Below are 24881 nucleotides of genomic sequence, written 5' to 3' on the forward strand. Positions count from 1 at the left end.
CAAGGAACCTATATCTAAAATTTCAAGTGCGTAGACCCAAAATTGTCAGAGGAGTTTGGTAAAGTTCTCAAAGGTAAAAATCGTTGAACTTTGACCCCTTAATCGACAAATTTCTGGCCAAAAACCGATCACATCGATTTTCCCAAATCTCTGTAACCTGTATATCAAATTTCGAGTCTGTAGACTAAAAATTGACATAGTTATTGTGTAGGGAAATGTACACAGACACACAGATACACAGATACACAGACACACAGATACACAGATACACAGACACGTTCACTTGTTTACCGTTTTGGGGAAAGAATTCCAACAAAGTGTTCGATTACAAAGAAAAAACCCTTTTTCATATATGAGCTTAATATTTATTTATTTAATGTACAGAAAGTCAGAAAAACATTGGTACCGTCGGTTTCAGGCCTAAAATAAGGGCGACCAGTTAATGGTAAATCGTAAATAATGTTAGCCTAACATTATTTACGAGTAACCATAAACTGGTCGCTCTTATGTTAGGCTTGAAACCAACGGTATCAATGCTTTGCTGACCTTCTTTACATTATATATATATATATATATATATATATATATATATATATATATATATATATATATATATATAATGAATAAATGACAAAAGACTATATTCCAAAGTTCATGATGTTGACCATCTTATAATTTATTCCTTTAATTCAGTTGACATTTGCAATTCTAAATTATAAGATAGTCAGCATCATGAATTAAAGGAATGAATTATAAGATGATCAACATCATGACCTTTGGAATATAGTCTTTTGTCATTTATTCACTATATTGCTCTGTAATTACATTGAGCTTCTTAAATAAGGATTTTTATATATTATAAGAAAATATATTTCCACAGAAATATATATATATATATATATATATATATATATATATATATATATACTGCGTGTCAAATTATTAACGAGATAACATTTTTTTACCAGTTTCAGAAACTTACCCGTAGTTTCGTATCAAAAGAAAATTGTACTATTACAGAACAGCTAACAAAAGGTAAAACTACCTTCGAAATATCGAAAATGATAGGAAGGTACCATTAAACTGTGAAGAACTTTGTCAGGAACGCTACAAAGGTACGTAAGAGAGCTGATAAAGGTAAATCTAGAGTTGTTTCACGCCGTTCTCTACTCCAAATTAAACGTGAAGTTATTAAGAACCCTGTCCAGAGAAGTCGAGAAGTCTTTAACCAAGCCGGATTGAAGAATGTCTCAAAAAGTACTGGATGTCGCCTTCTGAAGGAAATGGCACAGTCTGTTAAGCCTGTGACAAAGCCCCCATTAAAGCAACATCACATACAAAACCGATTGAAACGGGCAGTGGACAACATGAAAACGGATTTTTCCAAAGTTTTGTTCACGGATGAAGTACGTGTCACTGTTGATGGCCCAGATGACTGGAGCAAGGGATGGGTCCTAGATGGTGACATCGTCATCAGTGTTTAAGGCGCCAAGGTGGTGGTGGAATAATGATTTGAGCTGGGATTATCGGAGGTACTTTAGTTGGCCCATGGAGAGTACCAGAAGGCGTAAAAGTGACGTCAAATGCTTACATAGCTTTTCTGAAGGAGCACTTTAAAACATGGCTGAAGAAGCAAAAGTTGACGTTCAGAAGACCCATCATTTTTATGCAGGATAATGCTCCTTTGCATGCAGCAAACAAAAGCAAAGAGTATTTGCAACAACTGGGGTTCTATGGGCTACGGAAGATTGAGTGGCCTGCGAATTCACCAGATTTGAACCCAATTGAGAACCTTTGGAGTATCATAAAGCGACGTCTCTATGCAAGTGGACGCCAATTTAAGAGCAAAGATGAGTTGTGGGATGCTCTCAAGAGGAATAACTGTTGACGAAAACACAAATTTGACTAATTCTGTGGACCAACCTCTTTTACAAGCCATTCATAAAAAAAGAACTGCTTATCCTCTACTAATTATGTCAAGGAAGAAATTGCTATGTATTTATTGTGCTCTAAGGATTTTCCTAGTTCATTTAATGTTTAAAACTTATTTCAGCAAACAAGTTATGGATATATTGTATTTTTTCTCAACCTCGTTAATAACTTGACACACTGAAATCAACAGATATTCCTGTCTTCTGCCATAGTTTCGCTAATACTGCTTTAAATACTTTTATTTTCTATCATGAGTAGCTGAATAGAATTGTAAGTACTTTCTCAAAGTTTCATGGATTTTTATTCACTCGTTCCTTTAATATTTAAAAAATATGTAAACTCATTAATAATTTGATACGAAGTGCATATATATATATATATATACATATATATATATATATATATATATATATATATATATATATATATACTAATTTAAAAGTATTCAGGGGGAAACTCGTGAATTAAAACGAGATTATTAAAAGTGTCCAATAAAAAAGAGCAAAACAACGTTTTTATTTATATAGACAAATATTACATAGTCGCTACACTGAACATGCTAATGTTTCAGACAAGTGATCGGTCAGGACCAACAACCTTCCTCTTGATATTAACGTTTTATTTTATTTTTTTTTTTTTAATATTTCTTCAGTTCTCAAATTTGAGGACAAGGCTTCTTCAGTGGAACATAAACTTTATTACATCGCCTGACGAAGACTTGTTGGTCCTGACCGACCACTTCTCTGAACCATTAGCATGTTCAGTGTAGCGACTATGTAATATTTGTCTTTATAAATATAAAAATAATTATATATATATATATATATATATATATATACATTAAGAGATTAGTCTGTACTAGAAAGAGAGAGAGAAATAGAGAGAGAGAGAGAGAGAGAGGGAGAGAGAGAGAGAGAGAGAGAGAGGGAGATAGGAGAAAGCTTGAATTGCAATGCTATATTAGCTCACCTTGTTTTCCCGCCCTAACCTCATTGATTTGGGGACGAGCCAAGTTTTTTTTCATGACGGTTTAACTCGACGGCAGCCAGGAAAGATGACTAGAAATAATTCTCCTGGGAATCACATCAGATTTCCAAACTCCGTAATCTGTAGAGGTTATTACTTGAACTATACTCAATTTTGACCCCGGTAGTAGCTATTTTTATCGGTTAAAAAACAAATCGAATTTGTTCCACATGTCGAAATCCACTGTATATCAAGTTTCAAATCTGTAGGCCAAAAATGGACAGAGGAGTATGGTAAAGACCGTTCCTCAAACAGACAGACAAGGTCAGTAAAGACCGTTCTTAAGACAGACAGACAAAGTTAGTTCATATATATATTTACCAAAATTGCACATACGTTAAAAAAGTGATCGTCATCATCGTTGTCGTCGTCGGTTTAACATGCTGCCATGAGTTGGACGGCTTTTAAAAATTGCTTCCCAAACTAATCTCTATCGTTCAGGTATTCACCTATTCATCTTTCTCATAGCCGCATCTTTATCTCTTCCTCCCATATTTTCTTTCGTATTCCTCTTTGAACTGACCCTGATACCCCAACTGTTCTACACCTACCAACTCACCCGTTCTTCGAACGTGGTAACACCATCAAAATCTCCCGACCTTCACACACCTCTCTATACTGTCCCGATTTTATCTTCCTATAAGCTTATCAGATCTAAGCATATCTTTAAGACTTGTTATACACGTCCACTGTCGTATGACTGTTATGTAATTTCTCTTCATGCAATGAATATCCTCAACTCTCACCGCTATTAAAATACATTATAAGCTATCATATCAGACAATCTATAATGCAGGAATCTGTAGAATGAATGATAAGTAACACTGTGTTTTAATAAAATCTATACACATCAAGTTTTTTTCTCGTCTTGAAAAAGCTCACTTTTCCTTAATTTTATTTATTGAGGACAATTACCTCATCCTTCATTAGTTGTTTCACGACGTTTCGGCCAACTATACCTTTGGCCTTCGTCAGGTGGCAACCGCGACGGATAGGAACTCTGAATCTCCTGACTGCATCCACTGCAATTACTGTCTTCAGTAGTTGTTGTCGTCTCACCACGTTTTTTGGCCAAGTAAGCCTCTGACCGGCTTTGGGTAGGATTGAAACCGCTATCTTCAGACAATTCTCATCTGGAACCATAGAGAGTCAACGTCTATCCACTGCACCACGGGTTCCGAAAACTTGGCGAGACAACAACTACTGAAGGCAGTAATTGCAGTTCTTATCCGTCGCAGTTACCACCTGACGAAGGCCAGAGGAATAGTTGGCCGAAACGTCATGAAACAACCAATGAAAGATGATAAGTCCGCAATAAATAAAATTAATAAATAATACTCATCTCAATGAATTCCAATTAAAATAATATATACCCACTTTTCCTATTTAAGAAATATTAAAACAAACTTCCTAATATACTCTGTGATGGATATGCGAGCAACTGCATGAAGGTTAATTTATTTGTATATTCCTTTGAAAAATGAGCATGAATTATTTATTTATGTTTTATTATTTCTTACTAGATTATTGGTTTCATTTCACTATTATGCTAAATTCTATGTATGCATAGTTTCTACATTCTGCATTAATGTGTAGAATTTTAGATTTAACATGTGAACGTTATGGCATACGGATATATATATATATATATATATGTATATATATATATATATATATATACATCTATATATATCTGTATATATATATCTATATATATCTAGAGATCTCTCTCTATATATGTATATATCTATATCTATATCTATATATATCTATATATATATATATATATATATATATATATGTATATATCTATATCTCATATATATCTATATATATATCTATCTATATCTATATATCTATATATATATCTATCTATATCTATATATGTATATATATATCTATCTATATCTATATATCTATATATATATCTATCTATATCTATATATGTATATATCTATATCTCTCTCTCTCTCTCTATATATATATATATCTATATCTATCTATATATATATATATATGTATATATCTATATATATATATGTATATATCTATATATATGTATATAGCTATATATCTCTCTCTATATTTTTTTCATGGGGGTCACCATTTATCAAGGCCAGAAACCACTTGGGGATAAGGGTTATTGTGAGTACAGTAATCAATGGGATAGTATTGTAGTAATAATTAGTAGCAGAGATCTGATAAAGTGTCATTATTTAAGGGGCTTTGTTCATGGAAATCTACGTTTTCATTTAGGCACAGACAAAGAGTGTGTAAAATTATTGACAGTGGTTTCAGTTAGACAGGTGTTTTTCGAGAAACATTGGCGAGGGGGGGACCAGAGATTGGAGCTCAGACGAGCATTTGCCATGGAAATAACAATAAAACAAAGATAGGCTCGCAACGTCTCTTCTGTGGGAGAGAGGTTGCAGGGAAGAGAAAAGGGCATCCCCCACTAAGCCACAAAGTCTATTTTGTACTCTGTCAAGACAGGATAGGTTGTTTTTAGTAGTTCCTGCCCAGATGTGGCAGCAGTACTCCATCCTTGGACGTACTTGGCTTTTATATAGATAGAGAGTTGCATCAGTAGTGAGATATCTTCTGGAGCGGTAGAAGGATCCCACCATTTTCCCAGCGACCTTGACCACAGACTTGATGTATATGTTCCATTTCAGATCAAGAGTAAAGGTCAAACCTAGAAGCTTATCAAAACATGGGGCCACCCCTAGACGAGAGCCATCCATTTCAATTGATGCCAGATGGGGATAAGAGCGTTTATGATGTAAAGATAGGAGCTTGGTTTTAGATGCATTAAAGGTAACCAGCCACCTCTTACCCCACCTGTACCACGCGCTCAAGATCAGAGGAGAGAGAATCAGAGAGAACATTGTCATTTACGGCCTTTGATGTGTTGCCATAGATGGTCGTGTCATCAGCATAGATGTCAACAAATGATTTAGGTATGTGTTTTGGGAGATCATTGATGTAGATCAGGAAGAGAGTTGGGCCCAAGATGGACCCCTGAGGGACTCCAGCATTAATACTGTGGGCCCCTGATTTCTGCCCATCAACCACTACTCTTATGAGCCTATCAGAGAGAAATGATTTAATGATTGAGAAAATATTTCCTGTTATACCGTAGCTAGAAATCTTGTAAAGTAGGCCCTTATGCCATACCTTATTGAAGGCCTTTGATATGTCAAGAGCAATTGCCCTAGAAATGAAGCCTTTGTCAAGAGATTCGCTAATCCTATAATTGTTAGCACATCTGCGGTAAATCTAGCAGAACAGAAACCATATTGCGTGTCACTAAGGATGTTATTTCTGCTGAGGTGGTTGACTACTTCTCTGTTTAATATGAATACAGCAACTTACTCATAACACACAGGAGACTTGTTGGTCTGTACTGAGAGGGAGATGACTTATCACCTGAATTCTTAAATACATGGCATACTGATGAAGTTTTTCAGGTTGTTGGAAATCACTTCTCCTTAAGGCAACGCTTAAACTGTTTCGTAAGTATGGGAGCAAGTTCTGGTTGAAGCTTTTTTAACACTATAATTGGAATACCATCAGGGCCAGTTGCTTTACTGGAATCAAGGTTTTTGATTAGCTTGGCGACCTCATGCACAAATATTTGTATGTTACTTAGTGTGGTGTGTGTCATAGGAGGAAATACGGGGAGTTGATGGCCTTTGTCGCATAGGGTAGAGTTTGCTGCAAAGTTCTTGGCAAATAGTTTGGACGTGTCTGATGCTGACGAGATGATCTCTGGTCCATTGATAATGGTTGGGATAGAACGCACACTCCTGTTCAAGATCCTATTTGCTATTTGCGAAAACTAGTGGGAATCAACCGCTGCTCAGCTTTAACGGATTGAGCATATAGCCCTCTTGCATTTTTTTTATTACTCTTTTACAGTGGTTGCTGGCGGTCCTATATATATATATATATATATATATATATATATATATATATATATATACTAGCTAGACGCCGAGCGTTGCCCGGTCGTACAATATGCATAAAGGTGATATTTTAATTCATGCAGATTGCGTATGTATTACTAGAGAATCAATCCTCTATTGATCATTATATAGAGTGGAAGGATAAATGTGTCGCCCTAAAGAAAACAGCACTACAGTTTTATTTTAAAACTTTTTATTATTTGTATTAAAAATCAATTCAGGTAACTTGATTATCTATTAGAGCTGACATGTATTCAATGTAGCCGCCTTCAGCCTCAATGACCGCCTCGATACAGGTTCAGAACTGGGAGCATGCCTTTTCCACAAGCGCCGGCAGGAGCTCGGTGAATATTCGGCTGATGGCGGCGATCAGGCTGGCTTTGGTGTTGTAGGAAGTCATGTTGGTGATGTTCTTGATGTATGACCAAACGAAGTAGTCCAGCGGGTTCGGGTCGAGGGAGGAGGGAGGCCAGTGAGAGAAGGGTACAAAGTCGTGGCACTCTTTCTGAAGCCAAGCCTATATCTCTCTGGACTTGTGGACTGGCGCCGAGTCCTGCTGCTACACCCAGAGTCTACCAGCAGCCACCTGATTGCACCAGGGAATCAACACACTTTTCAGCCAATTCAAATACACTTTGGTGTTGACTCTCAAGCCGACTTTGAAGATGTGAGGTGACATGATGTGGCCCTCACTTGAAACCACACCAAAGACCATAACCGTGTCCGGAAACTTTGTTTTCATCACCCTGGGCACTTCCCTGTTATTCGTGGCAATCTATCAATGCATTTTGAGGGTGTTGGCAATGGTCCTGTTGTCATAACTTGGATCGGTAGAGAACATGAGTTGTACAGTGGGGCATTTTGGATCTTGCTCGTTGAACATTGTCTTACTTTCAGAATGATAGAAGGCTCCTATCGCTTTTGGGATTTGTACACAACTGGTCTGCAAAAAAAACAAAAAACAAACAAAAAAAAAAACAAACAAAAAAAAACGGTTTTATCAAACGGAAATGGAATTATGTCGTTTTTTTTTTCTAGGGCGACAATTTCATCTTTCCACCTGTATATTACGAGGAATAATTTGCTCGGTGGACTAATTCGAAAAAAATAAAAAAATATAAAATAAAAAAATAAAAAATAAAATAAAAAATAGAAAAATAAAATTCCGTCTGTGTTTGTTTACAATATCACGTCAGCTGATATTTGGGCTTGACGATGAATGACCTGGAAAAGTTACTGCTCATTAATGTTTAGTTTTAAAATATGCAAACGAAGAAATGATTTGCGGCGAATTTAAATGGTACCTCTTCTTTTATCATAAATTAAACTCATTAATTAGAAAAAAATTAAAATAAAATGATGAGGTACATCCGGGTTTGAACAAAGGATCATTCGATCTGTAGTCGAATGCTCTACCACTCAGTTATATCTCCAGATGAAAAAAAAATCTGCTTTTTTTTTTTAAGAAGAAATGATTTGCTGATATTTTATGATATTCCTTATCTTATGCAACGTACATATTCCCCTATAAAAGGTATTCATTTTTATCTATAAGAGAGAAAGACTATTTTTAAGATCAGATTTTTTCGATTTTCGAAAATGGTTTGCTGAGATTTTATTATTTCCCTTGAACTGTGTAACGTAAAATATTCCCCAACAAAAATTCTTCTTTTTTTTATCTATAAGAGAGAAAAACTATTTTTAAGATCGGATGTTTCTGATTTTCGATACTTATCGGATGAATTTCTGTACAAAACATATCTAAGAACACTGCCAGACATATAAATTACCTTTGTTTGAAATTTACAAAAGATAGGCTCAGCCGTTTTGGAATCTATGAGGAAGGAACACACGCACAAATTGACTTTTATATAATATATATATATATATATATATATAATTGACCTTGTCGGTGTGTGCGCGAAAAGTCTCCACCACACACACTTTGGATTTTGTTTTTAGCCGGCAAGAATTGCTGCTAAGGGATGAAATTGAAAACAAAACAGTTGACCTTGGCATAGTAAATTGAATAAAACAGTACTCGTACTCTTACTTTTGCACATGCGCAAAATGAAACATCCATAGAGCAAAATCGGTTAATTTTTAACCTTTCGTATCCATCTGTCAGTAGCTCAAATGGTAACAACGTTTGAGAGATAAATAACGACTGAGGCTTGAGCACTAAGCGTTGTGGTTTCGATTCTAGCGGGTGGTATCAAAGTCATATACCTTTTATTGCTTTTGAAATCATTCATATATATTGGATAATAATCAATAGAGAATTTGCTTTATGATAACAATTAAGAAATCTGCATGAATTAAAACTGTAATATGTGTGCGTATTTTAAGACTAGGCAACGCCGGGCGGCCTACTAGTATGGAAATAAAATTATAATAATAAAGCGTATTTCACTCTCTCCTACTGCACGAATTGTGACACCAGGGTCAGAAAGTGTGATTGAGAAGTTAACGATCCCGAGGGGAGGGCACTCTGATCTGCAAAAAGTACCTGGACAGCCCTGTCGGCATTCCCCGGCAAGGGCGCCTCAGGCGATTAGCAATAAACTAACCGCTTCTCCAAGAGAGAAGGCGACGCATGGGAGGGTGGACTTCCTAGAACTGCACGGAACCAGCATTACACTGCAATCAATAGGGACCCGGTCATTACATGAATTGTCTAATCTTTGTTGATTTTAGGGATCGAGGATAAAAATCCCTAACTATATTTCGATCGCTATTTCTTCTCGACTCACCTGTTGTTTTCGATGTAACTTCCCAGTACTCGAGCCAAACAGTTATCCCCGAAGTTCTCGTCGTAAACAAGATTCTGATCAATGTGATGAGGCGGCGAATTGTAGCTAATGCCGATTTGTTGGGCCTGCCTCTCGAAGTGGAACGGCTGCTTCAAGAGCCTGAGAAACTCTTCGGTGTATGCGTTGTCTTTGGCCAGATTGTTATCGAGTGTCAAGTTCAGCACGTCTGACATTTTGGTGATAATCTTCTGCAACTGATTTCTCCACGATTCGCTAGTATTCAACCATCGCGTTGTGGTCAGTCGTCTCGCTGATTCTTTTAGCTGACCTGAAGAAAAGTAAAAGCAATGATCACAAAAAAAAAAAAGAAAAAAAAGAAAGGATTCTTCCACGGGAATACATTGTCATAGAATAACAGTTAGCCATTTTATCTGGAAGGTAATGGTGGCTACGAGGTTACCGACACGGACTGACAATCTGGTTGTGCCATGCTCAAATCTAGTTCGTTTCACAGAAACACTTTTACTTAGGGATGTTGGCAACCTTCACCTGGTTCCTCCAGCAAACACCCGACGCATTTCTAGAAAGAATACTAACTAGAACGATATTGGGGAAACAAATGCCAACAAGAATAATCTGATTTATACAAAATGAAGGAACAACAAAAAAAAAACAAAAAACGAAAAAAAAATTTAATCCTATGTTGAAAAAAAAAGTCGTTGGAAACTCAAAAAAATTATAGCGTTGTTAAGAGAGTAAATTTTTTAACGCTATATAGCCGCTAATATATTTAAAAAAGATATGATGTAATTTATATTCTTTTTGGAATAAATATCGCCGTTATAATACAAATGTGTGACTGAAATGAAAATATTTTTGTTTTGTAATTTATTTTCTGATTATATGTATTAATTATTATAGGTGTGAGAGAGTTAACCTGTGTCTAAAATTAAAGTTGTGTTCTTTTAATAGAAGTTTATTAATAGCGATAAATTATAGAAACCTCCACGTTGTTTAATTGTGCTTGAATTTGCAATGAGCGCTGATTCAAGAAGTCTCCGTCGTGTTTCCTTTGCTATAAATTGAACTACTTTTTCTTGTTTGAAGTCAAAAGTATGATTATGCTGCAATGAATGAGAGAATAATGCATTCAGAAAATACCTGTTTCTCATATATCTTTTAAGTTCATTTCTTATATATCTTTTAAGTTCATTTCTTATATATCTTTTAAGTTCATTTCTTATATATCTTTTAAGTAAGTTCATTTCTTATATATCTTTTAAGATCATTGAGCCTTTATATCTTTTTTAAATATACATGACGGCTACCTGACGCTAAAAAAAAATCTTAATCTCTTCACAACGCCATAACGTTTTTGAATTTCCAACGACTTTTTTTCGTTCTGAAATAGGACAAATTATCCCTTTCACAAAAAGTATAATTTCAAATATTTCAACGAATTTTTTTCGTTGCAAAATAGGAATAGAACAAAGTCATACTTTTCACAACAAACATATTTTCAAAGGAAGTAAATGTTCTCTCTTTTTTTCTCTAACATAACTGTACGTTGAACAGAAAATAAATAAATAAATAAATAAATAAATAAATAACCGACTTACCTTCACCGACTTGAAGGCCAAACAAACCATCAACGTTAATATCTTTATAGGAATCTTTGAAGAATTCTGCGGCCTTTCCGATCGCTTTGATTAATGTTTCGATCAACTCGGTAGAAGAATTATTCGTCGGCATCGGCAGCGCGGAGGTCACGTGAAAATTAGTAGCCAAACTAAAAACGAAAATATGGACCACTAAAATCTTCCACCAAAGGTTTAACATCGACGTTCGCCGTTTTAGATTCGGTCCATCTAGGTTCGGGTCAAGCTTAGGCCGGGTCTCTTTCATGTTAGTCTGAAGCAGAAAATAAAAATCGATTATTTATTTATTATTTTTTTTTAACATAAATATAATCTATCAATTTGAAAACTATAAAATATAAAATTTGCATTATTTGGACTACTGTTCTCATCTAAAGTGTTATCTTCACAACGTTCCGCCCGATTTAACCTCCGACCTTATTAAGGTGTCTCGTGCCGAACTTGGCAGTCTTTCTGTTGAACTCGGGAATCTGCGCGGAATCTCGAACAGAATCCTTTATTTAATCTACGAGGTTAGCATGTTCCCGTTCCGTCAGACATAATTGGGTAGAAGTCTTACGTATTTAGCAAAGGTATTTTTGAGTATCGCTCGTACTGAGGATTTAACCTTCAACCTTCACAAGAGTGTCACCCTATAATTGAATTTACCTTGTACCTTATTCGTTACGCCATGGGTTCTTGCTGGCAGGCGCAATGTGTATTTTAGGAACCTTAAACCTATTCTTGTTTTCAGATGAATAATCTTATTGCATATCACTATAGATCACTACTTATTGTAGTTGTGAAAATAGCACTGAAGATAGGAATACTAGTTCGACTAATCAGCTTATTAAATATACTTTATATACGACGTATTTACTTTATATAACAGGGGTACGTTCTCGACAATCTGTACGATAGTAACTTTGACGGTGTCGGGGATAGGTATGACCCTGTTCAGTCTCAGGAGATTAACTCTTCCAGGACTTACCTTCTCTTTGGGAAGGGATTAATTTATCACTAAATGTCTCAGGGACCCATACCGGGGTATGGCAACGGAGCTGCTCGGGCATTATGGGAGGTCAGAGCGCGTTCATCTGAGTGTGCTGGCTTTTTAAAACCACACCTGATCTTCTGTCTAACCTCCCGAAATAAATAATATACTTTATATACAGTATAATTATGTTAACACGGTGATTTTTTCTCAAATAGCCGAAATTAAGCAACGTTGAGCATGGCCAGTACCAAATGGGTGACCCATTTGAGGGAAAAACAAACGTCGTCATTTCCCTCGACCGGGATATACATGCGACTGAAAACTGCTTACGAACTTAAGATTCCTTAAAAACTGCATCTTTCGACTTTGCAATGCATCTCATCCTCAATTTCCAAATGCTGAAAAAAAGCGCACTATATGATATGATCATCACCCGTTATCATGCCCTGCTTATCATAAAGAAAATTGACATTTCCAACATACAGACAAAACCTTATCTCTGCTATAGTTATAAAGAAATGCTCTGCTGAGCTAGCCCAACATCCTCTCCAAACTCAACAAATGGCTTTCAAATCTTGCTACTTCGATGTGTTGAATTTTTGTTTCGTCGTCTTCTATTTCCTCTTCCTCTGCGTGTTCTTCAAACAGCAGTCGACATCGAAATGAACGATACGCGACTCAGGAACCAAGACTCTTTACCCTCAGAAATTCACCGTGTTTTATTCTCCCGAGATCCACGCTTACGTAAATGAGTACGTGCCTCGCTTTCGGTCCAGTCGTGCATGTGCAGTGCCAGTTTTGCGTCCGCCGCCACGAGGTTCGCCCTATCACGCGTTGTCTACACTTGTTAGTTGCAAAATTGCACCTATGGTGTCAGTTTTTAGAACTCCGGAGATGCATCATGTGACTGCTTTACAAGTACGTTGATGGCATGTGCTCTGATGAACTCATAGCGGTTGTGTCCCTTCGATGTACACATTCTCAACTAACACGACAGTTGCAATATCACACTTCTTCACTGTTGAGGAACGTAGATGGTGAAAAGTCTTCCACCGGAATAGTTTATTCCCACGAACTGCTAGACTTTGGAAATCTCTCCCCTGTTTTTATGGTTCGCTGACTGTACTAACCGACGGAAGTTGAAATGTAATGGGAAAATCCATTTTGCCGTTCACCTCCCCTTACATTCCCCTGTTTAACACGATCCCAAATAGTATCTCATTACGTCCAAGTGCCTTGTTTATGATGATGATGATGATGATGATGAGGAGGAGGAGGAGGAGGAGGAGGTTTGTGATTATCAAAGTTTTTCTTTCAATTATTGCAGCATCATTTTCGATGTATTTTGCGCCATATACATAGAGAGACTGATGTGAACCCTTCGTTTCTTTGTCAACCTCGATATTCGTTCTGCCATGCATCATGTCCTACGTCTCTTTGCTTTTCTCTACTTAACGCCCCCTAACCTTAAGATCGTCTTTTTCTGTTATCTTTTGTGGTAATTGGTTTATTTCCCAAACTTCGTGTCACTTTGCTCTGTACTTAGTCCTACCTATGTCAAGATCAATACCATGACGTACTCGCTATCCGATATACGGCTATCTATTATGTAGCAATTTGTTTATTTATTAAATGAGTCGGATTCCTGCGCAAAATTCACGAAAATCGTACATCAGAAATGTTTGATCTGCATGAACTCATCATGGTTGGTTGCAACTATATGACACTCAGGAATATTGAGGCTGACAAAAACAACGAAGGATTCAGATCGGTCTTCCTATAGACGTGGCGCAGGACAAATAACCAGTAATAATTTAATAACTGAAAAGTAAACTTTGATAATCTCGGAATCTGAATACGACCCAGTTATTGGTCCAACGTTTCCAGCTTATTTTCTGCAAATAGTAACGAGGAAATGCCAGCGTCAAATAAATATTAAAAAGATAATAATCAAATTGAAGAGAAAATCTAATTTATTAATTCGTCGTTCCGTTTTTAAGGTAGACATTTGGTATGTATTCTTCTTAAAAAAGAGGTTTACTCTCGAAATCCAAGAAATTATACCATTATACCATCCTTGTTATATTTAACAGTAATCCATATTTTTTATTTACTAGTAGGCTGCCCGGCATTGCCCGGTCGTAAAATACGCTTAAATATGATATTTTGATTAATGCAGGTTTCGTATTTATTATTTAATATTGGACCCAATATATAGTAATGATTTAAAAAGTAAAAAAAAAAAAATGACTCGTGCACCACCATCGAGAATCGAAACCAAAACGTTTAGCTTACGATTTACATTTTCCTTTGGCGTTAATGCCTGACCTATGAAGATGTGTCTGCTGCAAGGCTAAAAATTAAAACATGAACCAATAGTTATTACGTTACCTATGCATATTCGTAATTCCGTCGTTCAACCTTCACCTGGCAAATTCTATTTATCTAATTTTCACACTTTTGCACCGACTTTCTCCGGCTAAAATCCAAATATAATGCTTCGCATGCGTTCAAATACCCTATATATTAAGTTTCATATCTGTAGACCAAAAGCTGACAGAAGAGTTTGGTAGGAAAAACTTCTAAAACAAATATATATACGCATACATAAATACATATAGAAAAAGGTGTGTTTACTATAGCCTTTTTATGCAAATGTCACGCAAGTATAAATCAGGTAAAACATTTGCATGAATATAATTACACGTAATAGTTAACTAAAAATAATCACCCCATGAGAAAAAAAAAACTAATATGGTCACATTACCTAATGCATATTTTACAGTAATTATCATTAGATTTAATTCATTTTCCTAAGATACTAAATTATGCTCGGCTGAAATTACTTCCCTAAAATAGTCATACTTTAAGAAATTGGGAAATGATTCCAGCCTGTTTCAAAACCTACTCTTACGCTTCCATAGAAGATCGGGAACTTTTATTTTATTGCTTGGAAGTCACCACTTTCAAGGCCCAAAGGCCACTAGAGGATAAAGGTTAATGAATGTAAGGTGGTAGTGTAGTAATCATTAACGGTGTAAATTGGGTAAAAATTGATTATTTATGGGGACGACTCAGCAAGAACTTGTTTACATAGTGTTTGTAGGCGACCATGTTGTATTCAACCGGGAAGCATGCCAGGCAGGCGGGCAGTTCTGGGAAAGAAGATTTGTTCATGAATCTGCTTTTAGCTTTAGGCACAGTTAGAGAATAAGGGCAATCGTTTATAGTGGTTGTATCTAGTCGAGTGTGTTTTGTGAACGTTTGGCAAGGGAGAATCATAGACTGGAGTTCAGTCGAGCACTTGCAATGAAAATAACGATAGAGCAGAGATAGGCTCGCAATGTCTCTTGTGTGGAAAAGAGGTTGCAGGGAAGAGAAAAGGGCATCACCTATTAGGTTTCGAAGCCGGTTTTGAGGCTGGATAGGGGGCGGCCAGCTGCTCCTGCCAAGATGTGACAACAATACTCTATTTGAGAGCATACTTAGCTCTTATACAGATAGAGGATTGCATAGACAGTGAGATACCTAATAGAGTGGTATAGTGATCTAACTATTTTCCTGCGATCTTAGAAACAGATTTGTTGTATGTGTTCCATTTCAGATCAAGATTGAAGGTTGTCAAGACATGGTGCTTCCCCAAGACGAAAACCATTCATTTCAATTCCGGATAGAGTCAAGGCGATTATGGTGAAAGGAGAGAAGCTTGGTTGTCGATGCATTAAAATTAACCAACAACCTTTTCCCCCATTTCACCACGTTCTCAAGATCAGAAGAAAGAAAATCAGAAAGATCTTGGTCATTACTGGCCTTTGAAAGTGTTGTGGTTGTAAGGTTGAACAATAATTAGTAAGGAAATACAATGAAGACGCAAACAACAAGATAACGCAATAATAAGTGTATTAAAGAAAAGGTATATTTACAATATGTACAAATGACGGTGTCGAGTCAGAGAGTCTTGGTGGGAGGACATGTACGCTCTTCGGCGTCACTTTCGGTGGCATTTGAGTAAGACACACCAAGGCCAACCTAGGCTTGCCATTTATAGTGTTATGTTATTCGCATATGCAAATAAGTGGTTGCCACAACAACACCCCCCCTCCCAAGATTTAAAGTCACACAGATTTCAATATCTTTTTCTTTTTGGGTTTACCATTAATGGTTCATTCACTTTTCTTTTCCTACCTGATCTTCGGGGTTCAGGTGCATTTTGAGGCGGTTCCAAATTAAAAGATTCGTATATGATATCTATGGTGTCCTCCTCTTCGACTGTTGTCGTATCATCATCATCTTGGATATGACGTTTTTTTTATCTGATTTAAGTGCCTTTTATGTATATTCTGTGGACCTTTAATCATGTATGTACAATCACCAATGCGTTTATCCACTACTCCACATTCCCAGTAAGATGTGTTATTTCTGTAGCACTTAAAATATACTCGATCTCCCGAGTTATATTTCTTTCTTCTCGTGTGTGTAGTGTTTCGGATAATTGCCTGCCTTGGCAATAGTTTGTCAAACGCTGATTTTACCTTTCTGGCAAACATTAGATCAGCTGGTGATATGTTTGATGGTGTACTAGGATGTGGTGTAATCCTATATACTTGCAAGAATTGTTGCAAAGCTTTTTCTGTTGGTGTTCCAATGGATTTCTTTAACGCTCGTTTTAGTGTGTCCACGAACCTTTCCGCAAGGCCGTTCGACCTTGGATGATACGGCGGAGTCGTAATGTGCTTCACTCGGAACGTGTCGCAAAATTCCTTAAACTCTGCGGATGTGAACTGCGTTCCGTTGTCAGTGACCAGTGTGTCTGGTACACCGAATCTTGCAAACAACTCGTGTAGGAACCCTATTGAGTTGTTCGTTGTTGGATTCCTGCAACGCATTACCTCTGGCCATTTTGTGAAACTATCCACTACAATTAAATAATAGTTTTCACCTACTGGACCAGCGAAATCCATGTGGATTCTCGACCATGGTTGGTCGGTTTTCGGCCAAGGTTTGTGTACTATAGGTGAAGATTTTGCCGCTAATTGGCATCCTTTACATTTATCAATTGTTGTCGCTATGTCAGTGTCCATGTTACGCCAGTACACGTAGCTTCTCATTAACGACTTCATTCGATTTATCCCCGGATGTCCTGTGTGGAAATCTCTTAACATCCTATTCTGCAATGTTTTGGGTATTACCACTCTCTCGCTGTACAGTAACACATCGTCACATATAGAGAAAACTTCCTGCACCTTTGAGTTTTTTTTTCTCTAGTATTTTAGTAATTAAAATACCTCTTAAATTGAGATTACCTTTTTTTTCCGTGACGTTTTACTGTATTATCCGTTATTCAGTGACAACTTCAAGAAAAAAAATCCTTTCCTTGAATTTTAGTTTTAGCTGTGGTATTTCCTTTTAGTACCGACGTCAACCAAAACATTAATTAAAAAGTCCTTTAGTTGTTGTTTTGTTTACGGAGAACAGTAATTAGAATCCACTGGTGAACTTTTTTCGTAGGTTACTTCCTTGCTTTTCGTAATACGGGTCTGACCTGTCGTTTTTGTGACAGAACAAAGTTCGCTTTTCGTTTGCAAGTTGGTCCTTTAGTAAGATTTGTCGTGTAGCGACAAAACAAAAATTCACTTTTACATTCGTTTGCAAGTCGGATTCCCAGAAAACGGCGTAAATTGTCGCTTTTGCCACGTTAGAGTTTTTTTTTCACTTGAGTTGAAACTTCTCTTTAGCGTAAAATCCGTTTGCTCGTCAACACTTTGCATTTCTTAAAAAAATGGTCAACCTTTGCGTTGTACTTTTTTTTTTTTTTAAATAGTTCTTCGTCAAACTGTTATATTTGACGCTTCATATCTCGTCGCCAACTGTTGTGGTTGCAAGGTTGAACAATAATTATTAAGGAAATATAATGAAGACGCAAACAACAAGATAACGCAATAATAAGTGTATTAAAGAAAAGGTATATTTACAATATGTACAAATGACGGTGTCGAGTCAGAGAGTCTTGGTGGGAGGACATGTACGCTCTTCGGCGTCACTTTCGGTGGCATTTGAGTAAGACACACCAAGGCCAACCTAGGCTTGCCATTTATAGTGTTATGTTATTCGCATATGCAAATAAGTGGTTGCCACCACAACAGAAAGGTTACCATAGATTGTGATGTCTGCATAAATGTCTATAAATGATCTAAGAATGTGATTTGGGACAACATTGATGAAGATCAGGAAGAGAGTTGTGCCCAGGATAGAATCTTGAAGGACGTTAGCAGTAATACTATGAGTTTCTGATTTCTACCTATCAACGACTACTTTTATAAGCTTATCAGAGAGAAAAGGTTTCATAATTGAGATGATATTTCCAGCTATTCCATAGATTAGCTTCATTATACCGGTTTGGACAATCAGCGTTTATCTTTTTATTTCGTAGTTTTAACATTTACCCATTATGCCTACCAAACGTAAATACTAACCGCTCCCTTACGTCGTCCCTATTAAATGCTAATCAATTTGATTGGCTGTCTCAGACTTATTCTGGATTAATAGAATGTATTTTAGAACGTTTACCCACACCACCCAAACATCATAACACATTAACTTGGATCTGACGTTGAGATTTATAATGGCTAAATTCTAAATTTTATGATGGTCATAAAAACGTCATAACAAATTAACTTTTATCTGATGTTGAGATTTATAATGGCTAATCTGTATTTAATTTAACACGATCATAATTATAATGCGATCATTAGAGCTGGGACAACAGCATATTCTTTTCATTATTCTGACCCTCGAGTGTGTGTCCGTTGATATCATATGCTTTTTTTATAGAATGATGTGGTTCTCGGTTGATTAACTTTGTCTAACTGTGCCGGATATATACTCGAGAATCAAAACAATGACAAGAATATTCTGTTGTCATAGTCCTAGTGATGATACAGTATAGTTAACAACCGAGCAAAAGCAACGACAAAATATAGAGCAAATAACTTTTATCAAACGCATGAAAATTTAATTTTCTATCGAACTGTGTAATTTCAAAGTGTGGAAACTGATTGTAAGATTTATTATTTCTGAATTTGCTATCGTTGATTTTACTTTTCCGAAATCGAGATAATCAAAATTGAGTTGATATTTCTGTTAGGTGGTCGATAATTTCAAGCTTTAAAGATAATGAAAGAATAACTTATCCTATCTGGTCCTGCATATGACCTTAAACTATATCCAGTGGTGAGGCCCCAACTTTCGGGTTTTGGGGAGTGTGAAGCCACCCTTTAATTGTCATTGCTCCCAGGCCCACTCTGACCGAGAGTGGTAGTACCTGTTAAGGTCCCAAATATGAGTTAAATAGGAACCGACTTGAAAACAACAAATATATTCTATTAAAAATAAATTCTTCAAAATCACCGGATTCAGCATTAAATAACTTGAAAAGGGTTGATATGCCGTAAAACAGAAACAACCAACCAACCAACCAACTTATCCTATCACTAACTCTGAATCAGGAGGAGGGTATCAATCGAGCCGGTAAGTTAAGTGTTTTTTTTTTTACTAGTTTTTAAGAAATAAAGCACCACCAACGACAGAGATACTGTCGGCCATGTACGATTCTGACTCAATCTAAAAGACAGGGATCAACTAAATCTTATATTGAAAAAAACAAAACAAAAAAAAAACAAGAACAAACAAACAAACAAACAAAAAAAAACAAAAAAACTAATCACTTAAATTAAAATTAAACGTACAAAAGTCAAATATCATGGCTCTGTTGTACTAAAAAGCAACATTCGTTTCGAACGCGCTCCTGTCTTATAAAAGAATGTTCAGTTGAGTTTATGGTCTGATGCTTTCTGCTTGTGCGGTGATAAAACTTCTCGAATGCACTCGTGATGTTAGGTTGTATAAAAGTGTTAACTTTGGTCAAAATCGGATTTTCTTCTTTAATCGATTTTTTTTCGATTATCGATATATACAACAACACTCCCAGACACGTCAAGTATCTTCGTGTGAAATTTCAAAAACATCGGTCCAGCCGTTTCCGAGTCCATACGGAACTCTCTTTCACACAGTTCCTTTATTTAGATAGAATAGTGATTACAACTGCTCTTTATTAAAGTGACGTATCTGCTTTTACTACTAAAGTGTGTTTATTACTTATTTGCCTTTTTATTTCAATTTATGGAAACAAATATCTCCCACTTTGATTTGGTTAAAGGTTTTCTAACACCTTTCTTTTCCAATCTGAGGATGAAACAAAATACCCGCTCGTGTGTGAGATTTCAACTTTCCAATTATTTAACTTGACTAGATAAAAAAAAAAATGTTTTATTCAAGCAACCGCGTGGGTGATACTGACTTGTCCTGCAGCGTAATCTTAGTATTTTATTGTACTTGCTGGGAATTCTTAACTTCTTGGGCGTTGCTAATTTTCTAATAAAGAATTTTCTCACCAACAGTTGTCAAGGACTGGCCTATACCAGTAGTATAAGTCATTATTTGGGACATAGTTTCGGAAAAAACAAAAAACAAACAAAACAAAACACACACACACACACACACACACACACACACACACACACACACACACACACACACACACACAATAATATCATTACAACCGCCACGTAAAAATTAATAATCAAACATATGAACTTATCTTGTCGGATTTTCAAAGTCAGACCTAAATAGCAATGGATCTGAAAACTCGATACTTAATTCAGACTAGCCTTTTAATTTTTCCTCTGCTATGCTATTGATCCGAATATAATTTAGTTTGCTCACATTTCTTTTTGATAATATTTTAGCAGACTGGAGAAATTTCCGTTTATTACCTAATTAGTACTAACCGCTGAAGAAATTGCTAAGATAAAATACGATATTCTGCCTTCAGATAAAGAATTATAGTTTAAAAAATACTTAGCACATTTCATTTATCATTGTTGAATATCGGTAAAAATATACTGAAGTACTTAGCCACTATTTATTTTAAAATTTACCGGTCATTTTCTATGTTATTGACCCGAGTATACTTTAGTTCGCTTACGTTTCTGTTTGATAATACTTAAGCTGGCTAAGAATTAGGATAAAAAAAGCTTTTAAAATATTTTCTGTCTTGATTTTTTTTTGCTAACCGTCGCTGTTCTGCTGTTGGTTTGGGTGAGTCGCGATCAAACGTCTCAAAAATGATGTCGATCGGCTTTTCCTCTACGGGTAAAGTGTCGCTAGAGTGTCATCTGAGCGACGTTGTTCTTTTTTTTTTTTTTAACTGGTCTTGCTAGTGTTTATGAGTATGTTTCGGACCTTGTAGGATATGAACCATATCGTCAATTCTTTTCCAATTTGATTTAGGTTTGCTTTTTTTGTTGTTTTTTTTTTCGTAATATCATTCACAGATTTTGAAGGGCATCCTAATTCCATTGCGCAAGTTCAGTAAATTTAGTATTTCTACGTTAATACAAAAAAACTGAAATTTTAGAAACTGGTACAGTCGGACAAACTTCATATTTGTTAATCCTACTTGCGGCTCAGGTTGGGTTTGGTTTTCGCTTTTTCCTTAACGTTTCAATCCCTTTTTTTTGTTTTACATTTTGGATACATTTCCTTTGGTGCTTCCATGTTTGCAATGCTTTTAAATTCCACTCAAGTTTTAATTGTTCCTATTATAGTCGATTATTATCGGAATTTCTTAGTACGAAAACTTTCACTTTTTCAATAGTTCAGATCAAATTGACTCCTCCTCATCATCATCATCATCATCATCATCATCATCAGGAAGGGCTCCTTGCCCAGATCAATGTGACTCTTCCTCTCCAGAGTTTCCTGTCTTCCATCAGTTGCCTAAGATCTTCAGGTTCACAGTTGGCGTCGTGTGCTATTTGCTGGATGTACGTGGATCTAGGTCGTCCTTTGCTTGCACTTCCGTGTCGTGGAGTCCATAGCAATACATCACTCACCAATTTTTTCACCTTTTTTTCGGCTAACCATTCTTAAATCTCGCTATAAAATTTTTCCAAGTACATTTTAGGTTGGGGGGGGCATTCCAACCTCCGAAGTTTAGTTTAAAATACGATCTAAGCAACCCCGCTTAATTTAGAAGTATTTAGTCGAAAATTGTAAAAAGCAAGAAACAACAGCAAAAAAAACTTATACCAATACAGTAGAATTTAATTATCTACCAACCTAAATATTTATAACATGCTAAAACAAAGCTTTTTGTTTTTTATTTTTCTAATTTCAAAATATGCTGCAACATTATTGTGATGTTTAATTTGCAGTATATTTCAATTTAACTTTTATTATAAAAAGTTTGAGTTTATGATTTTTTTCTTGCAAAAAAAAAAAATACCCTCTCTGAAAAACAGGTAAATTAACCACACGTGGTCGCTTTCCTATCAAATATTCATCGAAAAATGGTAGGTACAGACAAAATGCCGACGCTCAAAGTGTATAAACATTTTGACCCCTCCCTTTACTTAGAAATTCACCAAAAATCAGAAAATAAACCAATTTTAATGAAAATTTCAGTATTTATCAAATAATGATCGCAGAATATAAGGAACTAATTATTTTTACTTAACTCTTAGTGAAAATAATGTTTTATTTTGTTTAAACAAAAAATACCTTTACTAAAGTTATGGTTTTCAGTAGTAAATAAAAAACGCAAGAATTTATTTTTGCTTTTTTTATATAAATAAAGCATCGTAATTTGTAACAGTAAAAAATAATTTTTACAGGAACATTCCGAAAAAAGCCCCTAAAGACCGTATTAATGAATTCGATATAACTCGAAGAAAAATGAATTTCTAGCATACTATTCAGGAAATTAAAGATTCAATTAGATTCCAATTTCAGTCACCTAAATTATTTAGGGTGAAATGAGTTTAAGAATTTATGGCCAAACCTTAATATATTTTTTTTTGCTTAAAAAAAATAGCATTAACACAGTAAGTTAGGTAAAATTTGCATAGAATGCTCTGCTTTACGGTTGTTGTAAAAATGGAACGGAAATTTGAATTCCGTTCCCTTTTAAATTCGGTACATTTTTACATTACGTCCAACTCATCGTTCACATTCGACACGTCAACTTTTATAGCTTTTCGGATATGCTGACAAGGTTAGGGGTGTTTATTCCGAAAGCCATTCTTAACGTGGGTAAATTGGAGTGTTTATTCGTTGTAAACGTACCCGACAACCTATAAATGTCGACATTTCCAATAAGCTGGGCTTATGTAAAAAATAACAAAAAGATATATCAAACTGACCTTTTCGTTTAAAAATGGAATTATTTTCCTTTCGTTATTAACTTTTTCTTTTTTTTTATATATATTTTGTGTTTTATATACATAAAGTACAATTGTTGAATGTTACTGTTTTGATTATATTCGTTTGGGGGGCACAATTAAAAAATAAAGAAAGATTAAAACGGGGCGAAATTTAAGTTTCCGTTCCATTTTTACAACAACCGTAAAACAGCGCATACTCAGCAAGTTTTATCGTAATTTATATGCATAATGTTGAAACACTAAATCAACATTTTATTTATTTTTTTGCATAATTAATGATGGAAGTATTTTTCTGTTTATTTTCTGAACATCTGTTAAAAAAAATAATTTGTACATTCTCTTGAAAAAAAGAATCAAACTTTTCTCTACTGTCACCTAACTATTTACAGTGTTCATGTAAAGCATTCATCTGTTCTTTTTATAATAAAAATTCCGTTTTCAAAGCGAAACGTTTACTGCCAAATTTCTTTAAAATAAAAAAAGTGCAAGTTTTCCTGAAAAAAAAAACTTTCACCTAACAATTTATGGTAAAACATTAATCTTTTTTGGGGGGGAAAAATCACAACTTTTATTGATTAAAAAAATTGCAAAAAATAATAAAAGTAAATAAACGAACAAAATGCAATTTTTCTTGAGGAATGTGTTCCATTTTAACAAACTGAGCCACAGCAACGCGTGGCTGGGTACAGCTAGTATATATATATATATATATATATATATATATATATATATATATATATATATATATATATATATATATATATAAACAGGTAAGGACGTAAATAAGTAATAAATATAATAATACCGTTAAAACCTGGCTATTAAAATCTATTCTGTCATTAGCGAATATAGGAATAAAAAAGGCATAAATAAATAAATAAATAAATAAAAGTTCCAGTACCTTTAGTACCAAGCAATATATGTCAGATCTATATCAATAATGAGCAATAAAAATGCATGTTCGGACATATATGAAGCTCTTTAAACGTTTATGAGTGTTAGTTTCACATGCAGAATCTTTACGTCAAAACCGATATTGTAATGCGAATTAAATTATCATCTCCCCCCCCCCCACATGCATACACTATTTATGTTTCGTTCTTCATATCGATCACCTGCACGATCGTTAGTGATGCAACACGTGAAAACGAAAACTAAATATTCCATAAATGTCGATCGGGTTTTCTAATTTGATTTAAATAGCTTCTCTCTTAAAATATCAATGGTTCATGCCGAATAGCAATTCCCCCTTTCTTTACTAATTGTTCCACGTTGTCTATTCTTCT

The 24881-nt window shown here is 35.4% G+C and overlaps 1 protein-coding gene across 7 annotated transcripts in view; it reads right to left on the reverse strand.

Moving 5' to 3' along the window:
• LOC145297639 (UPF0764 protein C16orf89 homolog) overlaps positions 1–24881 on the reverse strand; it is a 135334-nt gene that overhangs the window by 32677 nt on the left and 77776 nt on the right. For all 7 annotated transcript variants that reach the window (XM_080143787.1, XM_080143798.1, XM_080143747.1 and 4 more), the window contains 2 exons: positions 11299–11590; positions 9680–10007 (listed from right to left, as the gene is read on the reverse strand). In XM_080143787.1, coding sequence (XP_079999913.1) covers positions 9680–10007; positions 11299–11584 — 614 coding nt within the window. In that variant the 5' untranslated portion in view covers positions 11585–11590. The remainder of the gene's footprint in view (positions 1–9679; positions 10008–11298; positions 11591–24881) is intronic.

Source organism: Euprymna scolopes, chromosome 2 (genome assembly GCF_053919585.1).
Source record: "Euprymna scolopes isolate OS-2025 chromosome 2, ASM5391958v1, whole genome shotgun sequence".
Lineage (NCBI taxonomy): Eukaryota > Metazoa > Mollusca > Cephalopoda > Sepiida > Sepiolidae > Euprymna > Euprymna scolopes.